We start from the raw sequence: 20,411 nt of genomic DNA, 5'->3' as shown, positions 1-20,411 counted from the left end.
ATTAAAGATGCAGCCCCGTTGATGACTTGTCCCACTTTAACTACACAGTTCTGTAACATCACACACTGACCTCAAACCCAGCAATAACAGTTCGACTTATGAACAGTTTTTCATCTTTGCCTCACATTATTTAAATGTGGACTTCTGTCAACCAGAAAAACAGATGGAAGGGACTAAAGATCATATGCAACTCAACCTCTGGTGCTTACACTATTTCCCCCAAAAAGATAAGTTGAACACCAATTATTGCAAAAATGGTAAAACAGCACTAAATACCTCCACACTATTGCCCAACCGAAACATCAAAATATGAACTGCATGTCTGTAGCAAAATATTTCTTTGACTACCTGAAGGATATTAATATACAATGTCCTTAATATAGGTGCTATAATGATAGAGATGAATATTATAAATAGCATAAAAAACAACTGAAGACTTCAAGTTACCATCTTCTTGGGTCCAAGATGAAAAAGGCATTATAATAATTACGTAGAAGTGAACCTATCCAACTGTGACTGTTGCACTTAAGTTAATTCAGTATACTTGCAAAATTAATAGGTTTTAACTATTACAGCAAACGGCTTTAAGATAAGCAACTTTTTAAAAATGCACTGCTGTAAGGCATGTATCTAGTTATGCTGAATACTTAAGATCACCTATTGAAGAAGTTGAATTAAAAAGTGCACTGTTCAGCAAGTGTGCTTCAAGTGGTCAGTTTACAAAATTAAGCTTTTTTCCACACTCAGGAGAATTAGAGGTTACTACAAAGATGACATAATACCAAAATATTAATAAACTAAAATGAAGTTCACCTAGTATTCTTTAAGCAACTGAATTTACTGTACATGTGACTTATAGGGGAAAAAATAATACACTAACCCTTGGGTCCCATACAGGCAAATTAAGATTGCATTCTTCTGGCTGTTTCAATAGCACTGGATTTGGCCATTCCCTGTTCAAAAAGATTGTAGCACTGAATAAGACTACTGGATACAACCACGTATGTTCAAACAACAATATTTTTTGAATGTGACCCTTCTTAACTCTGTTCTCAAGGTAAAGCATCATTTCCTCAAGACTAAGCTGGTCTAACTATAGTTCTTTAAATAACCTGTAGTGCTGAAGTACAACACAGCTGTAGTTAGCTTCTCTAGGGCATCAGAGCAATGAATTTTCTTTTGTCCTGGAGCTTTGCAACCAGTGGCTTAGGTTACTAACATCAACTATAAATTCCTATAGAACACCTAAAGAAATTCTTCAATAAAGACTGACATTGGGTCCATTTTCATGCAAGCCATTCCATGTATAAACTACAAAAAGAGCTAGCATGATCACAGTGTTTTAGAAACATTACAAAGAGTTCAGAATAAAATAGGAAAGCAATTTCCAATCCAGACTGGGAAAAAAATAAACCATGCTGAATGAAACACTAAAACCAACAAAAAAGGTAATACTTTTGTTCTCTACTGCCATGAATTAAGCCACCTTTCTTATGATGAGCAGAAGTCAATTCATCTGTTGGTATTTGTACATTAATGCTTCCAATGCAACCAGTTTTTCTACATCAGCTTAGCATGGCAAGATTATTACTCAATGCTAGGACTCTCAAAAAGGCTATAAAACCTATGAATCCTAAATAGTGAAACTGCGGAAATTATCTTCACAGTAAAAAGAAACAAAACACTGTACTTGAAATAAAGCCATGACGTGGTACAATGATTCTAAAAATCTATCCATGTCTCGTGAAGTCTCATGAAGAATACATGCCTAAACCGGCTGCTGATACACCTCCTTTCTCCAGCATTCCAGTATGTGAACGTTAAAAGACTACGTATTTTTGGGTGCCTGTTCTTATTTAGAAATATATAAGGATCTTATCTGGAGAGCAATGTTGTGTCACAACAAATAATTAAAAAAATAATTTAAAACTAAGAATTTTTGTTTTGGATACTTTAAGAACAAGACATGTTGGATGACTTTTATTGAAAAACCCAAGCTAGCAACTTTCTGGCAGCAAGAACAACGCTTACAACTATCAACTTAATCTGGCAACAGCTGAAAAAGGTACCATAAAAACAGGACTAAAATTTAGTGTCTACAAAACAATTTTATTTTAGTGGAATCTAAATTTAAAAAAACATACCATTTAGAAAATACCAAGAAAAATTTATGTACAAGAGTTGATGCTATTGCATTTGGATAAAGCTGGCAAGTTCTTGCTACTAGCATAGCCCAGGAAACACCGCCAAGGAAACCTAGTATATTGGAATAGATGTTGTGGCCTGTGAATCGAGAAGGAAAGAGACAAAAGGAGAGAGTTATCAGCAACCATAAGAGTAAAGGAAAACTTCACAAATTTTGGAATAAAACTGCTTACGTTTTGCCCACAGTTTGATAGCTCTCAGTGTTAACCTGAAGTTGTCAATGTTTGGTACTAGATGCAGAATTTCATCGGTTACCCGGCAACCTGCCAAAAGAAAGAATCTGTTACATTGGCTGTCTCAAGGGCTTTTTGCTGGTTTATCCTCTCCCACCTTCAAAGCTATCAAACTTTAGATCAGCATACAGGAAGCTTTCTTATTTGGTATTTTGATCACTGTTGTTTTGAATCCGAAAACATTGTCATTTCATCTTTCCCCCCCCCCTCCTTGTTTTACATCAGCACAGAAATCCTGGAAGTTTTAAGTCAAAGCTTTGCTCAAGTGTATGAAAACTGGCTAAAGGGAACAGTTGTTAGACCTAAATTGTCTTTGACAGAACATTTCCAAGCTTAAGAATAACATTGTAGGTGACTATATTACCTGCTTGATTTAGTTATTCTTTTAAACCAAGAATAAATAGTTGTTAACAGTTAATAAATAGTCACAGAGAGCTGACTGCAAGAAAATACTCTTATCTAGGAATAGGAGTTCCTCGCAAAGTGAGAAGACAAACACGAATTCTAGAGACTGCACAAAGATGAATTTTACAAAACAACAGGAGTTGCTGTTATCTTACTACCCAGTTGCCAAGTATGTACAGTTTTCATTTACTTGAGATTATCAAGTTTTCAACTTTGTACAGAAACCAGAGATATATAACGTGGGTTCCTCTCCTCTCCCCAGCAAGCTGCACATAGACTGGAGCCCCTACCCATGCCCTTAAAAATAGCAATTTTTAAGCTACTAGATATCCGACCTCAAGTTGACAGTATTTTGAATCCCCCGATTAATACTGTATCCTCAAAGCAATTCTGTACACATTTATGCATACTAAAATATATACAAATTTTATAACAGTTAATTTATAACAAAATTAGTATCAATTTTCTTTCTTTATAGAAATATATAGTGCTCCACACTAAAATCTTGCGGTCCCATTAGTTTCTACAGAACACCATTTATTACCCAATTAAAAGGAAGGCTTTATAAAAATCTGTTCATACAAACAACTCTCCTGTCCAAAATGATAGAAAATGATAGAAACTCCAACACAGAGTCACAGTATTTTCAGTCAAGTCCTCATCTCAACTACTACATAGAATGATCTAGGATACTTATTAAAAGATTTGTCAAAATTTATACACAAATACATACCATTAAGACTTCGTATGCATCTAATGTCTAAATTTTTAAGTAGGCTATCATCTCGGAGGTCTAAGTCCTCAGGAATAGTTTGCAGCGCTAATCTTGCGAACAAAATATCAATCTTTAAAAAAAAAGAAAAAACATTAGATAATTCATTTTTCTTCTGCAGAGTTAGCTTTGTAATCCATTTTCATCAAGTTTACTAGTAGTAAGAACAGTACACTTTCTAGTAAAACTAATCTATTTAAATAATACACATGAACACCACTCACAGATGTTAAAGATTCACTTTTAGATGCTTCATTTATCTTATGGCTCCTTTTCCAAGCTGATAAAATACATATTAAGATCAATACAGAACCAGCACATAAAACCTATGCCCATTGTTAATGTAAATAAAAATCTTTTACGAATAAGCATCACTTCTAGCTCAGGAATGCAAAAAAAAAAAAAAACCAAAACTTAAATGCATATATTACTACTAGCATCAGCAGAAAAATCTGTAACGTATCTCACAGGATCACCACATAACTAAAACCTTTTTTCCTGAGATCTAAGATTTTCTTTACAGAAGAGAATAACTCCTGGTATTTTTTAGCTGGATTATGAAAGAAAAAAAAAATCTTCCAATACAAACATCAGAAACTGTGGCCTAACAACACTTGCATATAAAAAGAATCCTTATTATAAATTTGTTCAAGACAAAAGAACTATTTAATGCACTGTCAGCAATATGGATTAAGTCTTGAGTCATAAACCTAAGCCATCACAGCCCATCGTTTACAAATTACTACAACGGAGCAAAATACTGTTAAGTCTTATAGGAGATAATCCTTTCATTCCTCTATTTTAGCTTGTATTTTGAATTTCAGGGAGAGAGGGAAAACAAGCGAACACTGGATTGAATGTAAACGATTAAAAAACATGCAAATAACAGACATACCAAAGAACGCCTATAACAACTTTCAGTATTTATTATGAATAACTAAGCTATGTAAACAGAAAACACTCTCCAGAAAAACGTTCCTAATATACAACATAAACCTAATACATAGACAGTAATAAAGTAGCTGACAAATTAAAAGTCACAGGTCAGGTTACTGCATGCTATCACGTATCTCTGTGCATCTCTCTAATTTGAGAGTAAGTACATCTCTCTGGCTAAGTGCTATCTTACACAAACGTCAGTGAAAATACAAATAAGCAGGAATGGTCAGGGTGAGGGAGGTGGTTCATCATCTTCCTGAGACTCAGAAATTACCAATACCCTAAGGATCATTATAATTGCAAGGCTGAGATCCAACTGAGATTGGGAGAGAAGGAGCTCTTGCATACAATGCTACACCTAAGTATGGCTACTCTTCAAATTGTCCGTATCAGATAGCTAGCATAGGACTTCTTTCCCACTGGGAAGTCCCCTTTGTATACCCACCAGCTAGTGGTTAATATAATCCAGGTATGAGTCTGAGAAAATGTGTATATGAACAGTTCATGGTTTTTTTTTTTTTTTTGTCTTGTCACCAAGAGAAGATGACAGGTTGACTATAAGATGGTCTGAAAAAGATTTATGGAGTATCTTTTGAAAGAAACGTTCCTGTTTTCTTAGCAACTTGCCCCAAAATAGTGAAAATGTTAAGCATGATTATCACTCCAGAGCAAACAAAACCATCAGGCTACAGACAAACTGGACAGAAACAATAATTTCGGTCACATGTTAATAAAAGCATCAAGAAATAGGGTGAAGTGGCTACCTAACTTCCCTTCAGCGATATGTTTTTGAGATCCTCCTACAGTACAACATATTAAAACAAATCTGAATTTAAGGTTTGGCAGTTAATCATTAATAGCCAAAAAATTATTGAAGCCACATTATGTATGAATATAATTTCTATTAAATATTAAGTCTTCAATAGTGCTAATGCGGTACTCTACAGGTCAGTAAACTCATCAACACAAGAGGGTAAAAGAAAGAATAGGGAGATGTTCATGCAGCTTTAAGCAGATCAAGAAAGACTTATTTTAGTCTCAAAGTCTCACTTTAAATACACAACCAAGGACTGCTGTCAATCACTTGAATGTGAATTTAGGATTGTCACTTTAATAGTGTTTGTATTCGTGAATATTAATTATGGAAATCCTGAAAACTTTGTTTTAACCATATTCTAACAAAATAAAATAAAACATAAGAAGATCTTTACCTCTATTCCATCAAAACAAAGTTTAATAACTGGGACAAAAGCTTCTTCAACAGCCTGGGGAAAAAAAGTATTTTATTTTCAGTATAGAGAAGAACATTTACAAGCAATAGACAGGAGTTCTGAACAATCATGACGAAATACTATTTATACACATGCTTTTCCTCCACTTTGTTTGATTTGTCAGCTGTCCTTCTCCACCCATGAGGACTTACGCAGTAAACACTGATCTACTATGTACCATAGCTGCCTAGATATAAATTATAACCCAAACTCATACCAGCCAGCTCTGATGGTGTTACCTCAAGACGAAACTTTTTTCCTCACTACGCTGGTAAGACTCTTTTTCCACCCCACAGCATCTCTACATATTCTAAAGCTAACCTATGGGAATTCTTATTCTAACAGGCGTCTTATTTCTATTGTTTCTGCTGTCAGTATTTTACAAGAAATGACAAGGAGACAACCATATTCATCTGATAAACAAGCATCTTTTCTTGCAGTCATTAACAAAGTTTAGTTGAACAAACAGTATACATGATGAAACTACGGAACTTGGTAACTATTCTGTAACCAGCTAGGAATATCACCTTCCCAAACTGAGCACCTGAACTAGATGCAGATCTGCAGAGCACTGCTTTTGTAAAATCAAAGAACATTGCTTACTTCCCAGTAACAACCATTAGGAACTTCCAGAGGCTACCACAATTCTAAGAGAACATTCCAGTTCTTAAAAGGAGTAGACAACTCCACTCTCCATACAATCTTAGTCTACTAGTTGGCAGGATAGATCCTAAAGATCTAAAGCTCATAAGTCTCTTAGACTCACTCACTAGAGCAACCATTATTAAAGTCAAGGTTCCATGAAGAAAACTTTCTAAGACCTAGCTGGACTGATTTAAAGTCTTAAGACTCTGACCTAAAAGTTATTGACATCAATGCAGAGCCACACTGATTAGCAAACATGTTCTGATCTCCCTTGCTGCTAAGTCAACTACATTAGATTGAATCATCATTAAGAGTTTATACCAAAGTTAATAGGAAATCTGAAAGGCAGAATCCTCTTGATTATAGCATGTGGATTTAAAGATTACTAAAAAAGTGTTCAGATAATAAAACATTCAGAACAGTAGTTTCAGTGCACATAGTATTACCACCAGATATTTACACTAGACAGAGTTACTATGGGATGCATAGAGACAAATAATGCTGCAGAGGCACTTCAATTTATTTTAGGACAGAGCAGGACTAAGCCAAAAAATGTTTAATATTTGCAAGCAATTATCTTCATCTAAGAAGAACAAATTCCAGATGAGAAATTTTACTCTAAATTAACACTACGCAGATTAAAACTGACCTACGGAGGCTTGTCATTCATGAACACGAGAAAAAAAACCTTCATCTTTCCACATGATGAAAAACTTGCATAAGTATCTTAAAAAATGTAACCTCCATGTTCAAATGCACAGCTGACAGCCAATATAGATCTGGTTAGTATCAATCACAGTGGTGATTTATATAAGGATGAAATTATAAAGTGTATTGTTGTGCTACTGTTTTTAAAGACTTCAACACAAGTTAGCCTGAAAGGGATTGGGACCAAACACATTTGCACCTGCCTCCTGCTACAGAGTACAAACAGAAATTTTACAACACTAATACAGTGCTAGCAGATTATTCTGTGATCCAGATTTTCAAACAACTGTATCTAGTAATATGGAACAGAGAAAATTTGGAAGAATCTCTATTTATTTCAACTGGTTTTGTTACAAGTTAAGTAAAAATCCACTGCAAGCCTTAACAGCAAAGTTACTTATTTCAGGAATCATCTTGCACTTCTAACTTTTCAGCATCCTCACTTCAGCTGGTTGTATCAGGCAGTTCACATACCCTCAAATCTTTTACTTCTTCTTGTTGTTTCAGTTTTTCATAAAATGATGTGAAAAAATCACTTCTTTCAACATGTCTTGGTGCAACACATAGGGCATCAATATCAGCACCTGAAAGCGTTTATTAACACAAGCAGGTTACTCACACTTTACACACACAAAATGCCATCAATAGCCAGAATTTTTAAGTATTTATTTTTTAAACCAAAAAAACATTTCATTTCTTTTACTGTAGCAGCTCCCAAAGAAAAGACACTAAGTGAAAACAAAGAAAAAATGTTCATGCCATTAAACACACTGGATGCATGCGCACATCCTTCAATTTTACAACATTTGTAGTAACTTTCAAAGAACAAACCACAAGAAGCCAAGTATACAACTTTTTTTTTAAAATAACTTCCAACTTTCTTGTCTGCTTCCCACCCCCAACAGGAACCAATTTATTTTATTTAGAATGAAGACTAGAGATGGCTGACAAAATTCTAACACCACCTCAAAAATACAGTAATTTTTGTTACTTAAACATGACATTTAGAGGTATTACCTCTGACACATTTTTTATAATAAAAGTAAATTTTACCTTTTGTATGAACCCCTAATCTATAGGATCCAAATGTAAAAATTTTTCCTCCAACATTTTCTATTACAGACTGTGGAAGATTCTAGATGGAGCAAATAAAATTGGTTATTTTCATCTTAGCAGATTATAATGACATACACACAACTTACTATAAAAGGAAAGATATTCCAAAAAATTTATATTGTTAGAGATTAACACAGTTTTGAGTAGCAATTCACTCCTTACATATATTGTTTCTGATTAATAGCTTTTAAGGTGCAATTACTACTGAAATAATCTTAGTAAAGACAGAAGTACTTTTGCCATTTGGGAACTACTATCACTTCAATCTCAGTAACTTTGAGTAGTTCTCCACTTTAGGAGCAGCAGCTTTAAGATATGGATGTTGAACACATTCTTCTTAACACTCACACACTTTATGCTGACTTCGAAACTGATGATAAATTCTAATTTGGAGCAGCAGAAACATACTATGTTCTGTATCAATGCTTATTAAATTACTCTCAGAGCCATCTGTAAGATCCTACATTCTTTTTAAAAAGTTGTTTCGAGGAAAGGTGTTTATTTTGCGATAAAGTTATTTAGTTATATTTATTAGCATAAAGATACTTAAGTTCCTGGGTTTGCACCTTTAAAGAACTCTTGTCGTCATAGCACTGTGGCCAAAGACAGTTAGCATTTCAGAACAGGAAGTCTATACTGGTTAAAAAAAAATGGAAAGGGAAGGGAAAGACTAACCCGGCTTGGTTTCAGTGAAACTTAAACAAAATGTACTACAATCATTATTTCAGTAAAAGAAAATAGCATTACAGGACAAGAACTTCCAAAATTGACATTAAAGAAAAAAGGCCAAGTATCATAAATTTGCAATAAATTCATTTTAAGATCTAGGATTGCTTCACAAAAGCAAGCCACATAAGCATATAATTGACATAGTAGTACACAAATTTTGACAAAGTTGAGTTGTACTTCTACCTAGGTTGAGGAGGGAACAACTGAAAATTCCTGTTACAACTACCATGAACTTTTGTGCTATTTTCTCTCTCCTCAAAGTTTCTCTTTGACAAAGATTTACTTGAAAGTTACAATGTTGTTTGGAACCAAAAGACTGTACTTGTTTTCCTAATTTGATCTCCAAACCTATGATTCATCACATTTACACCAGGAACATGTACTGAATTTATTTTCCTACATCAATCTCATGTAATCTCATGAGCAATTTCATGTAAAATACATCCATACCTTGCTTTCACTGATTTCCCGTATCCACTCCTTTACCAGGTTATTTAATTTTCCCAAAATTAGAATCCTATTGATAAAACAGCAGAATCACAAACCACGAACTTAAGAGCAAACTAACATTATTTTTTAAGACGCCGATCATTATTACACAACAAATCAACTAGAACAACATTGCAGATCTAATTAGAGATCTTGTCTCTATAAATACACTGAAACAAAGTCACTCACAACATTCAGACTATTTTTTCCTCTTCAAAGGCATTAAAGATATTTAAGCTGAGAAGAAATGAAAGCATGCAAGGCCTATACACGCTTTAGGTAAATGGCTTCTACTCACTTTCAAAACAAAAACTTAATTGAGTAAACACATGAAACTGAAAGAACAGTAAGCAGCAGTACTGACAGCAAAAAGCTCTAGAAAGCTTAAAAATAACAAAAATCAAGAGCAAGGGCCACTAAAACAAACGCTTTTTAAAAAATGGCAAGCCAGACTCCTAAAATTAAAGGCCATTTTAATGCCTATGTTCTGAGGTACTCCTCTTAAGGGGAGAAGCTAAATATTTCACCAAGTTTTTAAAAAAAGCACCTGAAAGAACACAAACATGCTTGGGGTTCAGTAGTTAACTGCATGAATGCAGAGGTATGAGAAAACCACTCATAGAGCATTTACTCACCTGCGTTGCAGTTCTTCTTCCTCTTCAAATACACCATAGGGTTTTAGGGTTTCGATTAATTTCTGGGTAAGCATGCAGTCAAACTCCTTGGGGGCAGCTAAACTGATAGGTGAGGTAATGCCATAATGCTTCTGTAGTTGCTGTGTTTGTGATCCCTGGGTTGTAACGGGACTAATAAAGGCAATTAGATAAAAGTTACTGACAGGAACAAATAAATTTATTCTCATCCAAGTAGCAAACAAGACACATAATAAAAGGGGAAAAAAAAGTTAGGCCTGCTGTTAACAGCCACATCCCAGACCAATCTGTGTTAAATAGGTGTTATTAAGGACAGTGTTATTTTTCTCCAACTCTGAATATTGATTGCAGGGTCACAAGTTGCTATGAAACATGATCCATATCAGCTGACTTCACACAGCAAATATTCACCTAAGGAGGCTCTAACATATTTTGAGCAAGAGCATCATACTAGAAGTACTAGAAGAAGCTAGCTTTAAGCTGACTTCTCGTCTGGCTACCATTACAGGATGATTTAGAGGAATTTATGATGTCTCAGTTTTGTTACAACACAAGATACAGCCTCAATTCATTGAATTGTGTGTTTTGGGTTGGCAGGGACCTTTAAAGACCATATTTTCAAGTTACTAAAGGAGTTATGAGCCAAACCTCAAGCAGAAAGGCAGCACTCTCAATTCAACTCCTCTTATTTCAAGGTTGTGAGAGGACAAGAGCAAGCAGAAGAGCTTCAACAGAAACACAGAAGCGAAGGTATCATCTTGCTATAAAATCTAGGAACAGCTTTCCTAGATCAGCATCCTGGACACACAAACAGCCACGCAGTTTTTCATAACGGCTACAGATTTGTTTGTGATGATCACAGTTAAACGCAGCCTTATTTTCAGAGCAGTTGGAGCTTTAAGGCTAGTAATTCTGAATATTTCAAAACTGAACTTGCTTCTCTGAAACATCAGCGTTTAGGTTCTGATTATTACATGCTACACTCACATAGTTAAAACTTTTTGAACTGATAGTCATAGAATCATAAAGGTCTGAAAAGACCTCCACGATCATCTGGTCCAACCATCCCCCTACCACCAGCATCACCCACTAAACCATATCCCTAAGCACCATGTCAAAATACTTGCAGAAACAGCTGTTTAAAAACTATTCTTAGTATTACTGAAATAATCTTATCATCTCTAATAGCCAAATTTTAACTGTAAGAACACTCAGAAGTCTTCCTGCTTATATACTTCAGATGTAGAATACATTACTTAAATCTGTATTAAAATAGCTCCAAAAGGTTTCTTGCAACATTAAATACTAGTTTTATATTGATCCACTGACAACTTTCCTCTAAATTGTATATATTATTCCCCCACTTGTTATTCTTGAAAGTAACAAATCACTGTTTAAGTCTACTGAAAAGAACTTTCTCAGGAAAAGAATATGAAACAGACTTGTTTCTTAATCAGTTCTTAGGAGACCAACGTTATAACCCCTCCAAAATACATCACAAGAAACATAACCATTACATCAACAGCTATTAAAAAGCCTTTCCAACAACTAAAGCACCACCTTCAAGCTAAAGTAACGCTTGTGTGTTACATCTCCAGTACCTGTTATACTCTTGCTACACAAGCTCACTCTCAACAGTACAAAGCTTGCATTTAATATCAAATGTACAAGTAACACTGTAATAGTTTTAATTCAGATTAGACATTTGATACATTTTTTCCCAAATTCAATTATTCGTTCTACTTAGGTAAAAGCCGTAGTATCTATCAATTTGGTCTCCTTCAATTTTCATGAAGCCTAAAAAGATTGCTCTGTGTCAGCAATGCAGGCTGACCACTTCTGTCAAAGTCTTATCTTCAGCAAACATCCCATTCACCTGTAAGTTACTGTATTATCAGTCCTTTATACCTACACAGAAGGACTGTTTCTATCACACTACAATTTTTTTCAGCGTAATTAGCGCCCAACTTCATTTTCACTTCCATAATAATTTGCAGTCATCATCTGCTTAGGACCTTACTCCTCATTCCTGAATATTCATAAGAGCATCTTAACTAATAAAATTAATCAAAATCAACAAAAAGTAAGGTGTTTTTCCACACATTAAACTCACTTAAAAATTATTTTGAGCTTTAGTATTTGATTTCAAACAAATTATCATTTACAACAAGTTTCTCACCAAGCAGGTCCTAGCATGATTGGCCCAGTACAACTGTCTGTTAGCAAAAGAATAAAAAGGCAAAGCAGGAAAAAAAATACTAGAAACTGTACCTAAGTCAAATCCCAAGTAATCATGTCTGAGAACATTATTTGACATGGCTTTCTTCAGCTAAGAGGCTTTAATCACCTAGTGAAGAACTTAGTAGCAGCTGAACAAATCATATAGACCTTAGGACTTTGTGTGAAGCATTTTTGAAAAAAGATGTTAAGATGAATTATATAAAAGAGTAAACCATAGTAAGGACAAGGGAAGCCACTACAAATTTCTCTCTTTTTCAAAAGAATCCTTTTAGGGATGTCAACACAAACAGTACCTTCAGCCACTAAGTTGCTACAAAAAAAAGCAGCCATGAAACAAAAGTTTTCAATACATAAACATCCCTTGCATGCTATGAATATCTTTTAGTTATATCACAAAGCAGTTAGGTAAATTTGAACTACAATTTCTCCCCTCTTTTGTCAACTGTTTATTTGAAAAAAAAATCAACTGCAACATTTGAAAGCTATTTTTTTTATGTTTGTAAACCAGTAAGTTACAGCAATAATATTTTAGTTTTATTTGCATAACTATTCCCTGATAGACTCACATGTCACCCATCCATAACTGTATTTAATTCAACAGATACTAGACTTCATTGAAAAGGCTGACAAAACCTAGCCTAGCAAAAACTGTTTCTAGATTAAAAAAAAAAAAAAAAAAAATCAAAACTCAACATCACTCTGATATTGAACCAAGAAAGCAGATTCCTGAAATCACTAATGCTATTTACACCTACCAAAGTTAAGGCTATTTTACCTTTTCCTAAACATACCAAATGCTACCAGGAACGTGCCTTTTTAAAAAAAAAAAAAAGTTACAGAAGAAATGGTAACAGACTTAGAAAGTCTGTATTAAAATCATTTCAGGATCCAATAAGCTAAGCAGTTCTATGCAACCTATATTCACTCATTTAAACAGCAGCAAATGTTCAGAATTACAACAAAACATTTAGAGGCATAGCCTCTCATGAAACCAAGACATTTCAAATAAAGCATTTTGCTAGTGGCTTTATAAATGAAGAACAAATTGTAATTGAAAAACAGACATTAGAATCAACTGCTTTTTTTCTAATTTTAATGTTGCATTTACATGTTACATAGCCAAAAAACGCTAGTAGTCTTAGACTTACTTAAAAAAACAAACATGAAGATTATTCTAATATCTTCCCCCTTGAAGACAGAAGTACCTTCCAGTTTTCACCTGTGCTGTGTCATGAAGTATCACTTTCAGAATCTCTTGGTTTAAACTACTGAATTAACTCAGAAGGAAAGGACAGGTAAGCACCACTGCTATCCTCCTAGGTGAGAGGATTAGGGAAGTTAAGTCCCTCGGATGGGGGTGGGAACACTAGTCAAATCTGCTAGTCATGGAAGTTAAGCATTAACAAAAAGCAAAGAGTACTGAAATACAGCAGAAAGTCCCATCCCAACTACTCAGTCCTAACAAAAGCTGGGTAGATTAGGTAGACTTTGTCAGCGTCTGCAAGACAACTCAAACCATGCTTAGGGCTGCACTCACTTATTTTAAGGAGACAAAACTTTTAAGATCGTCGAGAAGAGCAATATACAGTTAGTTTGAGGCTTTGTGTCTAGTTAACCCCATATCCACGCACGAAGACCTTGCTTCTGCATTACTATAAATGTAAACTAGCTGCCAAGAGCACAATACAAAACAAAGTTGTACAAAAGGTCGTTAAGGAGTTAAATTTAGCACGCTATTGTTCTTGCTTTGTTTTGACCTGGATGTTTGAAGAGTGCCCGCTCTTCAGACAGATTAAACATCCGCAAGCTCAACAACAGCTACAGTGGTTTTAAAGTGCTGTGATGCAACACCTCAGTCAAACATGAATTAGTTTCAAGCTCTCAGTGAAATGTACCTGTGACGCGTTTTTTTCCCCACTAACTGCCCTCACACACACAGTTATACTATAGTCTCTACTAAGTTTACAGCAGCATACCTAAAAGACTTCTTTTTTTTTCCCCTTCAGAACCCAACGCTTTGGTGGGTTGAATCTTCATATGTAGTTACTGATAACTACTGAATTAAAAAGAACAGATCCTGGTAATATGGCCACTGCACAACAGAATGAAGGAGTGGAAGAAAAAATAAGGGTGCAAGAGGCTTTATATCTTTTGAAAGATCAGGTGACACCATGAAAACACATCCATGTTACCTGAAAATAGAGCAGACAGGTGTGTGTATCTATACATAAAACACCATACCTCATGTTAACTAAGAGGTCAGCATTTTTCACTACTATGCTATTACATCGTCTTTAACAACACTAGAACCTTACTCCATATACCCCAGAAGAAATAAGAATCACTAAACTTTTTCAAGCATGCTTCCCTCCCAAAACAAAAGAAAAAGATTTAAATGAGGGCGTTTTCTGCATTTTATCTCAACTGCTGGAATAATCTCACTACCATTTTCCAGAAGTTTGGGCAAACCGTGTTTTTTTTTTATTTTTTTTAGCACTTCATCTTCACTGTCAGTATTCTGCTACATTTCTACTGTTAACGCATTATCTGAATTAAGGCTGCACGCTTCTTACTGCAACGAGAACATAGCTGTGATCAGCATCACATTACCCAAACATCACTCTTGCAATTTGGAATCCTCCATGGAAATAAAAGGCAACAAGAACAACTGGAATCTTAAAAAACAATGCCTAATTTTTAACAAATTGTAACAGAACTGCGATCTATCCTGAAATAGACTTTAGTCACCCAAGACTTAACTCATCTAAATGTGTGCTAAGTAAATCATTCACACAAAAATCCCTTCCACTGCATATATTACTAAATCTAACCTATGGATGAAGTTTGTCCAGACAAACACGTGCAGTAAGGCAGCACTGATGAAGACATTTAACAGCCTATGGTTTCTCTTTCTTAAAATAGTGTCAAGAGCCCACATGCTAACTTTAAACATCTAACTTCAGTCAGGACCTCTGCCTCATTCAGCCTTTCCTCCAGATATAAATACACAACTTAGAGAATCTCAGTGACTGTCCTCTCTATTTGCCTCTACTAACCACACCAGCAAAATGCAGTGGTGACACCTACACCAGATTTCTGGAGCAATACTGGCCGTCCCACCATCTGGTCAAGCAACTGGAGCTAAATTCACAAAGCTCAAGCTCTGCTGTATTAGGTTTCAGAGTGTTTTGAGGGTTTTGTCTATTTTAAAGTCTTCTCCATCAAGGACTAACTGGTAATTTCAGATGAAAGTTTCTGGCTTAACGCTAATGTAATAATCACTACACACAATTCCAGAAGTAAAGGAAAACTCTGAATGAAGTCTGCACAAATGAGTTACATGTGAACTTGCATTTTAAGTTAAGACAGCTGCCCTTCCTGGGCAGGATTTTAACATCTAGCAAAAAAAAGTGTCTAAATTGCTGGTGTGGTATGTTCAAGACATCTGAAACAGACCCGACCATGGGTTTTGGAGAAATGACAAGCAACACAACTATGGAAGAAGAGATGGCAACTATGGCAAAAGGAAGAGCATTCACATTCTGCTAACCTTTGACTCATTCCTAAGTTCCCTCTGGCTCTTCTGTTTGGGACAGTCTTTGTACAGAAGAATAGTACAAACAGCATGTCCAGACACACACCCATCCACTGCATTCTTACTAACAACAATTTCAGAAGTTTCTCAAGCTTAAACAGCAGAAACTTTTACTGAACTCTGCAGGCAGCACTTGAACCAAAACCGAGATTTATTGCTGCTCTGGGAACAAAACACTCCAGAGGTTGTCATTTAAGAAATTCAGTAAGGTTGAATCAGAAGATAACAGGAAGTACCAAGCAAAGAACTACAAGTTGGATGAAATGTTTCAATGATAAGAGGTGAAAATTGCCACCCAAGTGAAACTTGCCTCCAAGGTGAAATTTGCTCAGCCCAAAGCAGCTGGGTTTCCAGCAGGTCCCCAGGTGAGAACTCAGACTTTTTTGGAGTGACAGTAGAAGACTGAAAGCTATCACAAAACCACATATATTTGCCACGTTTCCCTCTCTACTACATCAAACTCATCTTCAGTAGAGGTTTTTACATTAATTTCTTCTTGATTAATAAAGCTACAACTGTCAATTATGGCAACTGTTCTTTCTAAAGCAAGTCCAGTGCTCTGTAGTTAGTAATAACTTAATTCCTTCCAAAATACAGCCTATAAAAATCTTCGCTCTGTTCAGAAACACACCATTTATCCAACCCCAATCACTGCAAATCATTTTAAATAGTCTCATACTTCTTCTGGCATAAAATTGACAGTCACTTAAGTCAGCAAAACAATGATTTTGCATGTATCTAACCCAAAGGTCAGCAAAAGAAAACATTTTCACTTCTGAAGATTTCTTGTAAGTTTGACTGCCTACAATAGACTGAGGAAAAAAAAAAGATCACTAATGACATTCCAAAACTGTTATATGGAAGTTACCAATACCACCAACACTTAAAACTTTCATAGCACTTACAGCACTTCAGCATTCAGGTATCTGACACTATGCACTTTTTCACTTCTGGTTAAAAAAGTCTTTAGCAGAGATTTCAGCAGATGCAGAAGTTCAGCAGAGAAGCAAGTGCACTAACACCAGCAGTTTAACAAGAAACAGATTCCTACTGCTATTCCTCTGCTTGGAGGGTCAGAGAGGCCCAGGTTACATAAAGAGGGTGCACCATTCGTTCACAAAAGCAGAGCTACCGCTTCACAGAGTCGGTAGCCTTTCTGCAGAAGACCTAGCCCTACCTGAAACACACAAATATCTCAGAGAGCTTCGTTCCTCCCTAGCAGCTTGGTTTAAAAATGCTCAGGAACAAGTACTCTGTATCTAACAGTTCGCTAAAATATATCTCTACAACAGAAGAAATACTCATTTTGTTTCCAAAAAGTTTTTTTTTTTAATATAAAGTTAAAGAGTTTTTCTTGATGCAGCTATCTCACCATGCAGATTAGTGAGAACCATGATAAACACTCACGTAAGTTTCTGGTATATACTCAGTATTTTTATTAATCATGAACTTTTTTTTATTAATCATGACTTCCAAAACGCCAGTTATCGGCATCACCAGAGCCTGAGTTTGCTTTCTTACTACTCAAGTGCCTTGTATATAAATAATTTGCTCATTTTTACTGTTTTGTACCATACTGCTAAGAGAATATTTATACACAGACAGCTCAGCATGACCACTGTTGTACACTTCTTGAGAACTCTGAAAGCTTTTGAAGTACAGACTGATGACAGTTACTGGTTGTGTGGGAGGTCAGTGCTGCCTTGGCCTGTCAATAGCACACAGCATCCTAAAAAAGAGAAGTTTAAAGGATGTCTTGAAAGATGTTTGCTTGCCACCCTGAAAGCATGGCAGTGATAACGTGACCAGGGTTGGCTGGTCTACCCTTATTCGGAAGGTTATCATCCAGAAGTATAAAAGCATCAAGCAGAAAAAGATCCTGGAAAGAATTATGCAGACAAGGAACTTCCTATGCCCCCCCCCCCTTTTTAAAATACTCTAAACATCGAATACTCTTAAATTAAGTCAGAGGTATCTCTTCAGAAACTCTAGAATTAACATTACCAGCATTGCAACTTGCTTGCATTACAGCGTTTGTTTTGAAGTCTTGAATAATATGAAGCCGGTTGTTCCACAAACATACAGATGACAAAACAAATGAAAAACCCAAGAAAGCTTCTGTTTTTCTAGCTAAAATAAACTTTTTGTATTAGTACAGTTACTAAGTAATGTTTATGCTGAAAATAGTAATGCATCACTGCAGCTGCAACTACACAATGTTATTTAAGAGTTTCTAGTTATCATAAACACCTACCTACTTTAAGAATAATAAGCAAATCGCCCCAAACTTTTCAAAGTTGAAGACCATTATTATGAAGAACACAATTTATTCATCAGAAGTAGCACAAACTTTGAATGCTGTTATGAAGCATTTGGAACTTATGTAGACACAACAAAATAAACTACAAATGAAAGCTGACAGAATAAGCACCCTCCCATTTTCCTGGAGTCAAAAAAAAAAAAGCTAACTTCAAAGCCCCTTTCTGGTAATTTTTCATTGCCATAGTTTCTGGTAATTTTTCACTGCCATAATGAACATGTGCAAAACGTATTTATAAATACATTGCATTCTTGCTACAAAAGCCTTGGAAACTATTTGGCATAGCCATTTTCCCTACTACATTCACCTACTGTGTTGTTTTTGCCACAAACTCTTAAGCTTGTCCCACATTATCTGCACTGCGACTAATACAGCAGTATTTTAGATTCAATAAAACAAGCACACCAGGCAAACTGGGCTATTCTTCACATGACGTCTGCATATGTAAACCAACAGCGCATGTAGTAATTCCAAGTTCTTTGTATTTCTCTTTCAACGTCCCCATGCTGCCTTCTCCCTCCTCCCCCCAAAAAGCCTAGAGTATAAACATACCTTATTCGTAAAGCCTACTTAACCACTACCCATCGCTGGTTCCCTCAACTTATTAAGGTATAAACGAAATATTACCATCGTGGACCACGGAACTAAGGAGTTTTGTACGATCCACCCGGAGCCGTCAAAACGTCAGCGAGAAAAAATAAAAACAGGAAGAGGTGGGGGAAAGGAAACCGGCGCAGAAAGCAGGCCGGGGTTGCGTCTCCCCGCGTTCCCGCAGGCCGGCGGCAGGCCCCTGCCTTTGGGGGGCAGCCCCGGCGGCGGAGCGGCCGCTCGCAGGGGGCACGGCGGCTGGGCTGGGCGCTGCCGGCCAGGGGGCGCTGCCGGCCGGCGGCCTTGCGGCGGGTGCCCGGGCGTTTCGGAGTCACCCGGCACCGGCGGGGTTCGGCAAGGGCAGCGGGCTCGGCTGGGATCGCCTCACAGCCGGCGCCTGAGGAAAGGCGCTCGCACGGGGGAGGCTGTGCCGGCAGTTTTGGGAGAGAAAAATATATATATGTAATAAAATAAGCTCCACGTTTGGCGGCCGGGGCTAACCGCGCGCCTTTTACTCTCTAACGGGCGCCCCGCAGCCGGCCCCGCCGTGAGGGGGCCGCCACAAGGCGGGGGCCGCCTCGGCACCCCCCCGGGTCCGGCACCCGCAGGAGGCTCGGGGGGGCCCGGGGCCGTGCGGCCTCGCACTGCGGCACCGGGGGGGGGCGGGAAGAGGTAACGGGGGCCGCCGGGCAGGCTGAGGCGAGGCGCCCGGCCGGCGTCCGACTTACAACGGCATCGTCTCTCCGGCTCCTCCTCCTCCTCCTCCGCCGCCGCCGCCACCACCACCACCACCGCCGCGTCTTCCCCTTCTGCCTCCTCCTCCTCGTCCTCCCCCACCGCTGAAGCCGCCGCCGCCGCCGCCTGAGGGCCGCTCACTCGTCCCGCCGGGCAGCGGGAGCCGCGAGCATGGCAGGGCCGGGCCGCGGGCCGGCCGGGAGCACAGAGCCGCTGCTGGGCCCGGCCGCCGCCGCTTCACTTTCCTCTTCCCCTCCGGCCTTCTAACATGGCGCCCGGGCGCTACCACAGCGACGTTCTAGAACGGGGGGGGCACCACGCAGCGGCGCGGCCACCCCCGCACGCCGCGCACCCTGACTCGCCCGCGCCTGCGCAACCGGCAGCGGCGCCGCCAAGCATGACGGGAGACGTAGTTCCGCCGCGTGGCGGCGCGCGGGGTTTTGAAAACAAAGCGCTAACGGCTCTGAGGCGGCGCGTGCGCGCGGCGGGAAGAGGCGGGGTCGGCGGTTCGGCGCTGCTGGCGGCGGGCACGGGCCCCGAGGGGAGGGGGGGGGGCCGAGCGCGGCCTGGAGTCGCCATGGAAACGGGGGCGGCGGGAGCGGACCCGGCCCTGTGAGGGTGGCTTGGGGCCCCGCGGGCAGCCCCGCGGCCTAGGGGAGTTTCGGCTCAGGGCTCGGCCTGGGCCAGGGGTTTTGGTCGTAGTCAGCCGCAGCAGGCGTTTTTTTTTTTTTGTTTGTTTTTTTGTTTTTTTTTTTTTTTTTGCAGGG

At 38.1% G+C, this 20,411-nt stretch overlaps 1 protein-coding gene across 4 annotated transcripts in view; it reads right to left on the bottom strand.

Moving 5' to 3' along the window:
* The window catches only part of PAPOLA (poly(A) polymerase alpha), a 43,306-nt gene extending 23,278 nt beyond the window's left edge, over positions 1-20,028 (bottom strand). For 3 of the 4 annotated variants that reach the window (XM_083839419.1, XM_083839421.1, XM_083839420.1), the window contains exons 1-10: positions 19,638-20,028; positions 10,148-10,318; positions 9,474-9,540; positions 8,232-8,313; positions 7,653-7,762; positions 5,766-5,819; positions 3,577-3,688; positions 2,379-2,468; positions 2,145-2,283; positions 881-953 (exon numbers count right to left, since the gene is read on the bottom strand). In XM_083839419.1, coding sequence (XP_083695545.1) covers positions 881-953; positions 2,145-2,283; positions 2,379-2,468; positions 3,577-3,688; positions 5,766-5,819; positions 7,653-7,762; positions 8,232-8,313; positions 9,474-9,540; positions 10,148-10,318; positions 19,638-19,645 — 906 coding nt within the window. In that variant the 5' untranslated portion in view covers positions 19,646-20,028. Of the gene's footprint in view, positions 1-880; positions 954-2,144; positions 2,284-2,378; positions 2,469-3,576; positions 3,689-5,765; positions 5,820-7,652; positions 7,763-8,231; positions 8,314-9,473; positions 9,541-10,147; positions 10,319-18,948; positions 19,089-19,637 lie in introns of those variants that run through there. The other variant, XM_083839422.1, reaches the window with a different exon arrangement.
* Between the last annotated feature and the right edge of the window lie 383 nt (positions 20,029-20,411).

The sequence above is a fragment of the Anser anser genome, assembly GCF_964211835.1.
Source record: "Anser anser genome assembly, chromosome: 5".
Taxonomy (NCBI): Eukaryota; Metazoa; Chordata; class Aves; order Anseriformes; family Anatidae; genus Anser; species Anser anser.
The sequence above is the reverse complement of the archived record's forward strand: the minus strand, read 5'-3'. Positions and strand labels throughout refer to the sequence as shown.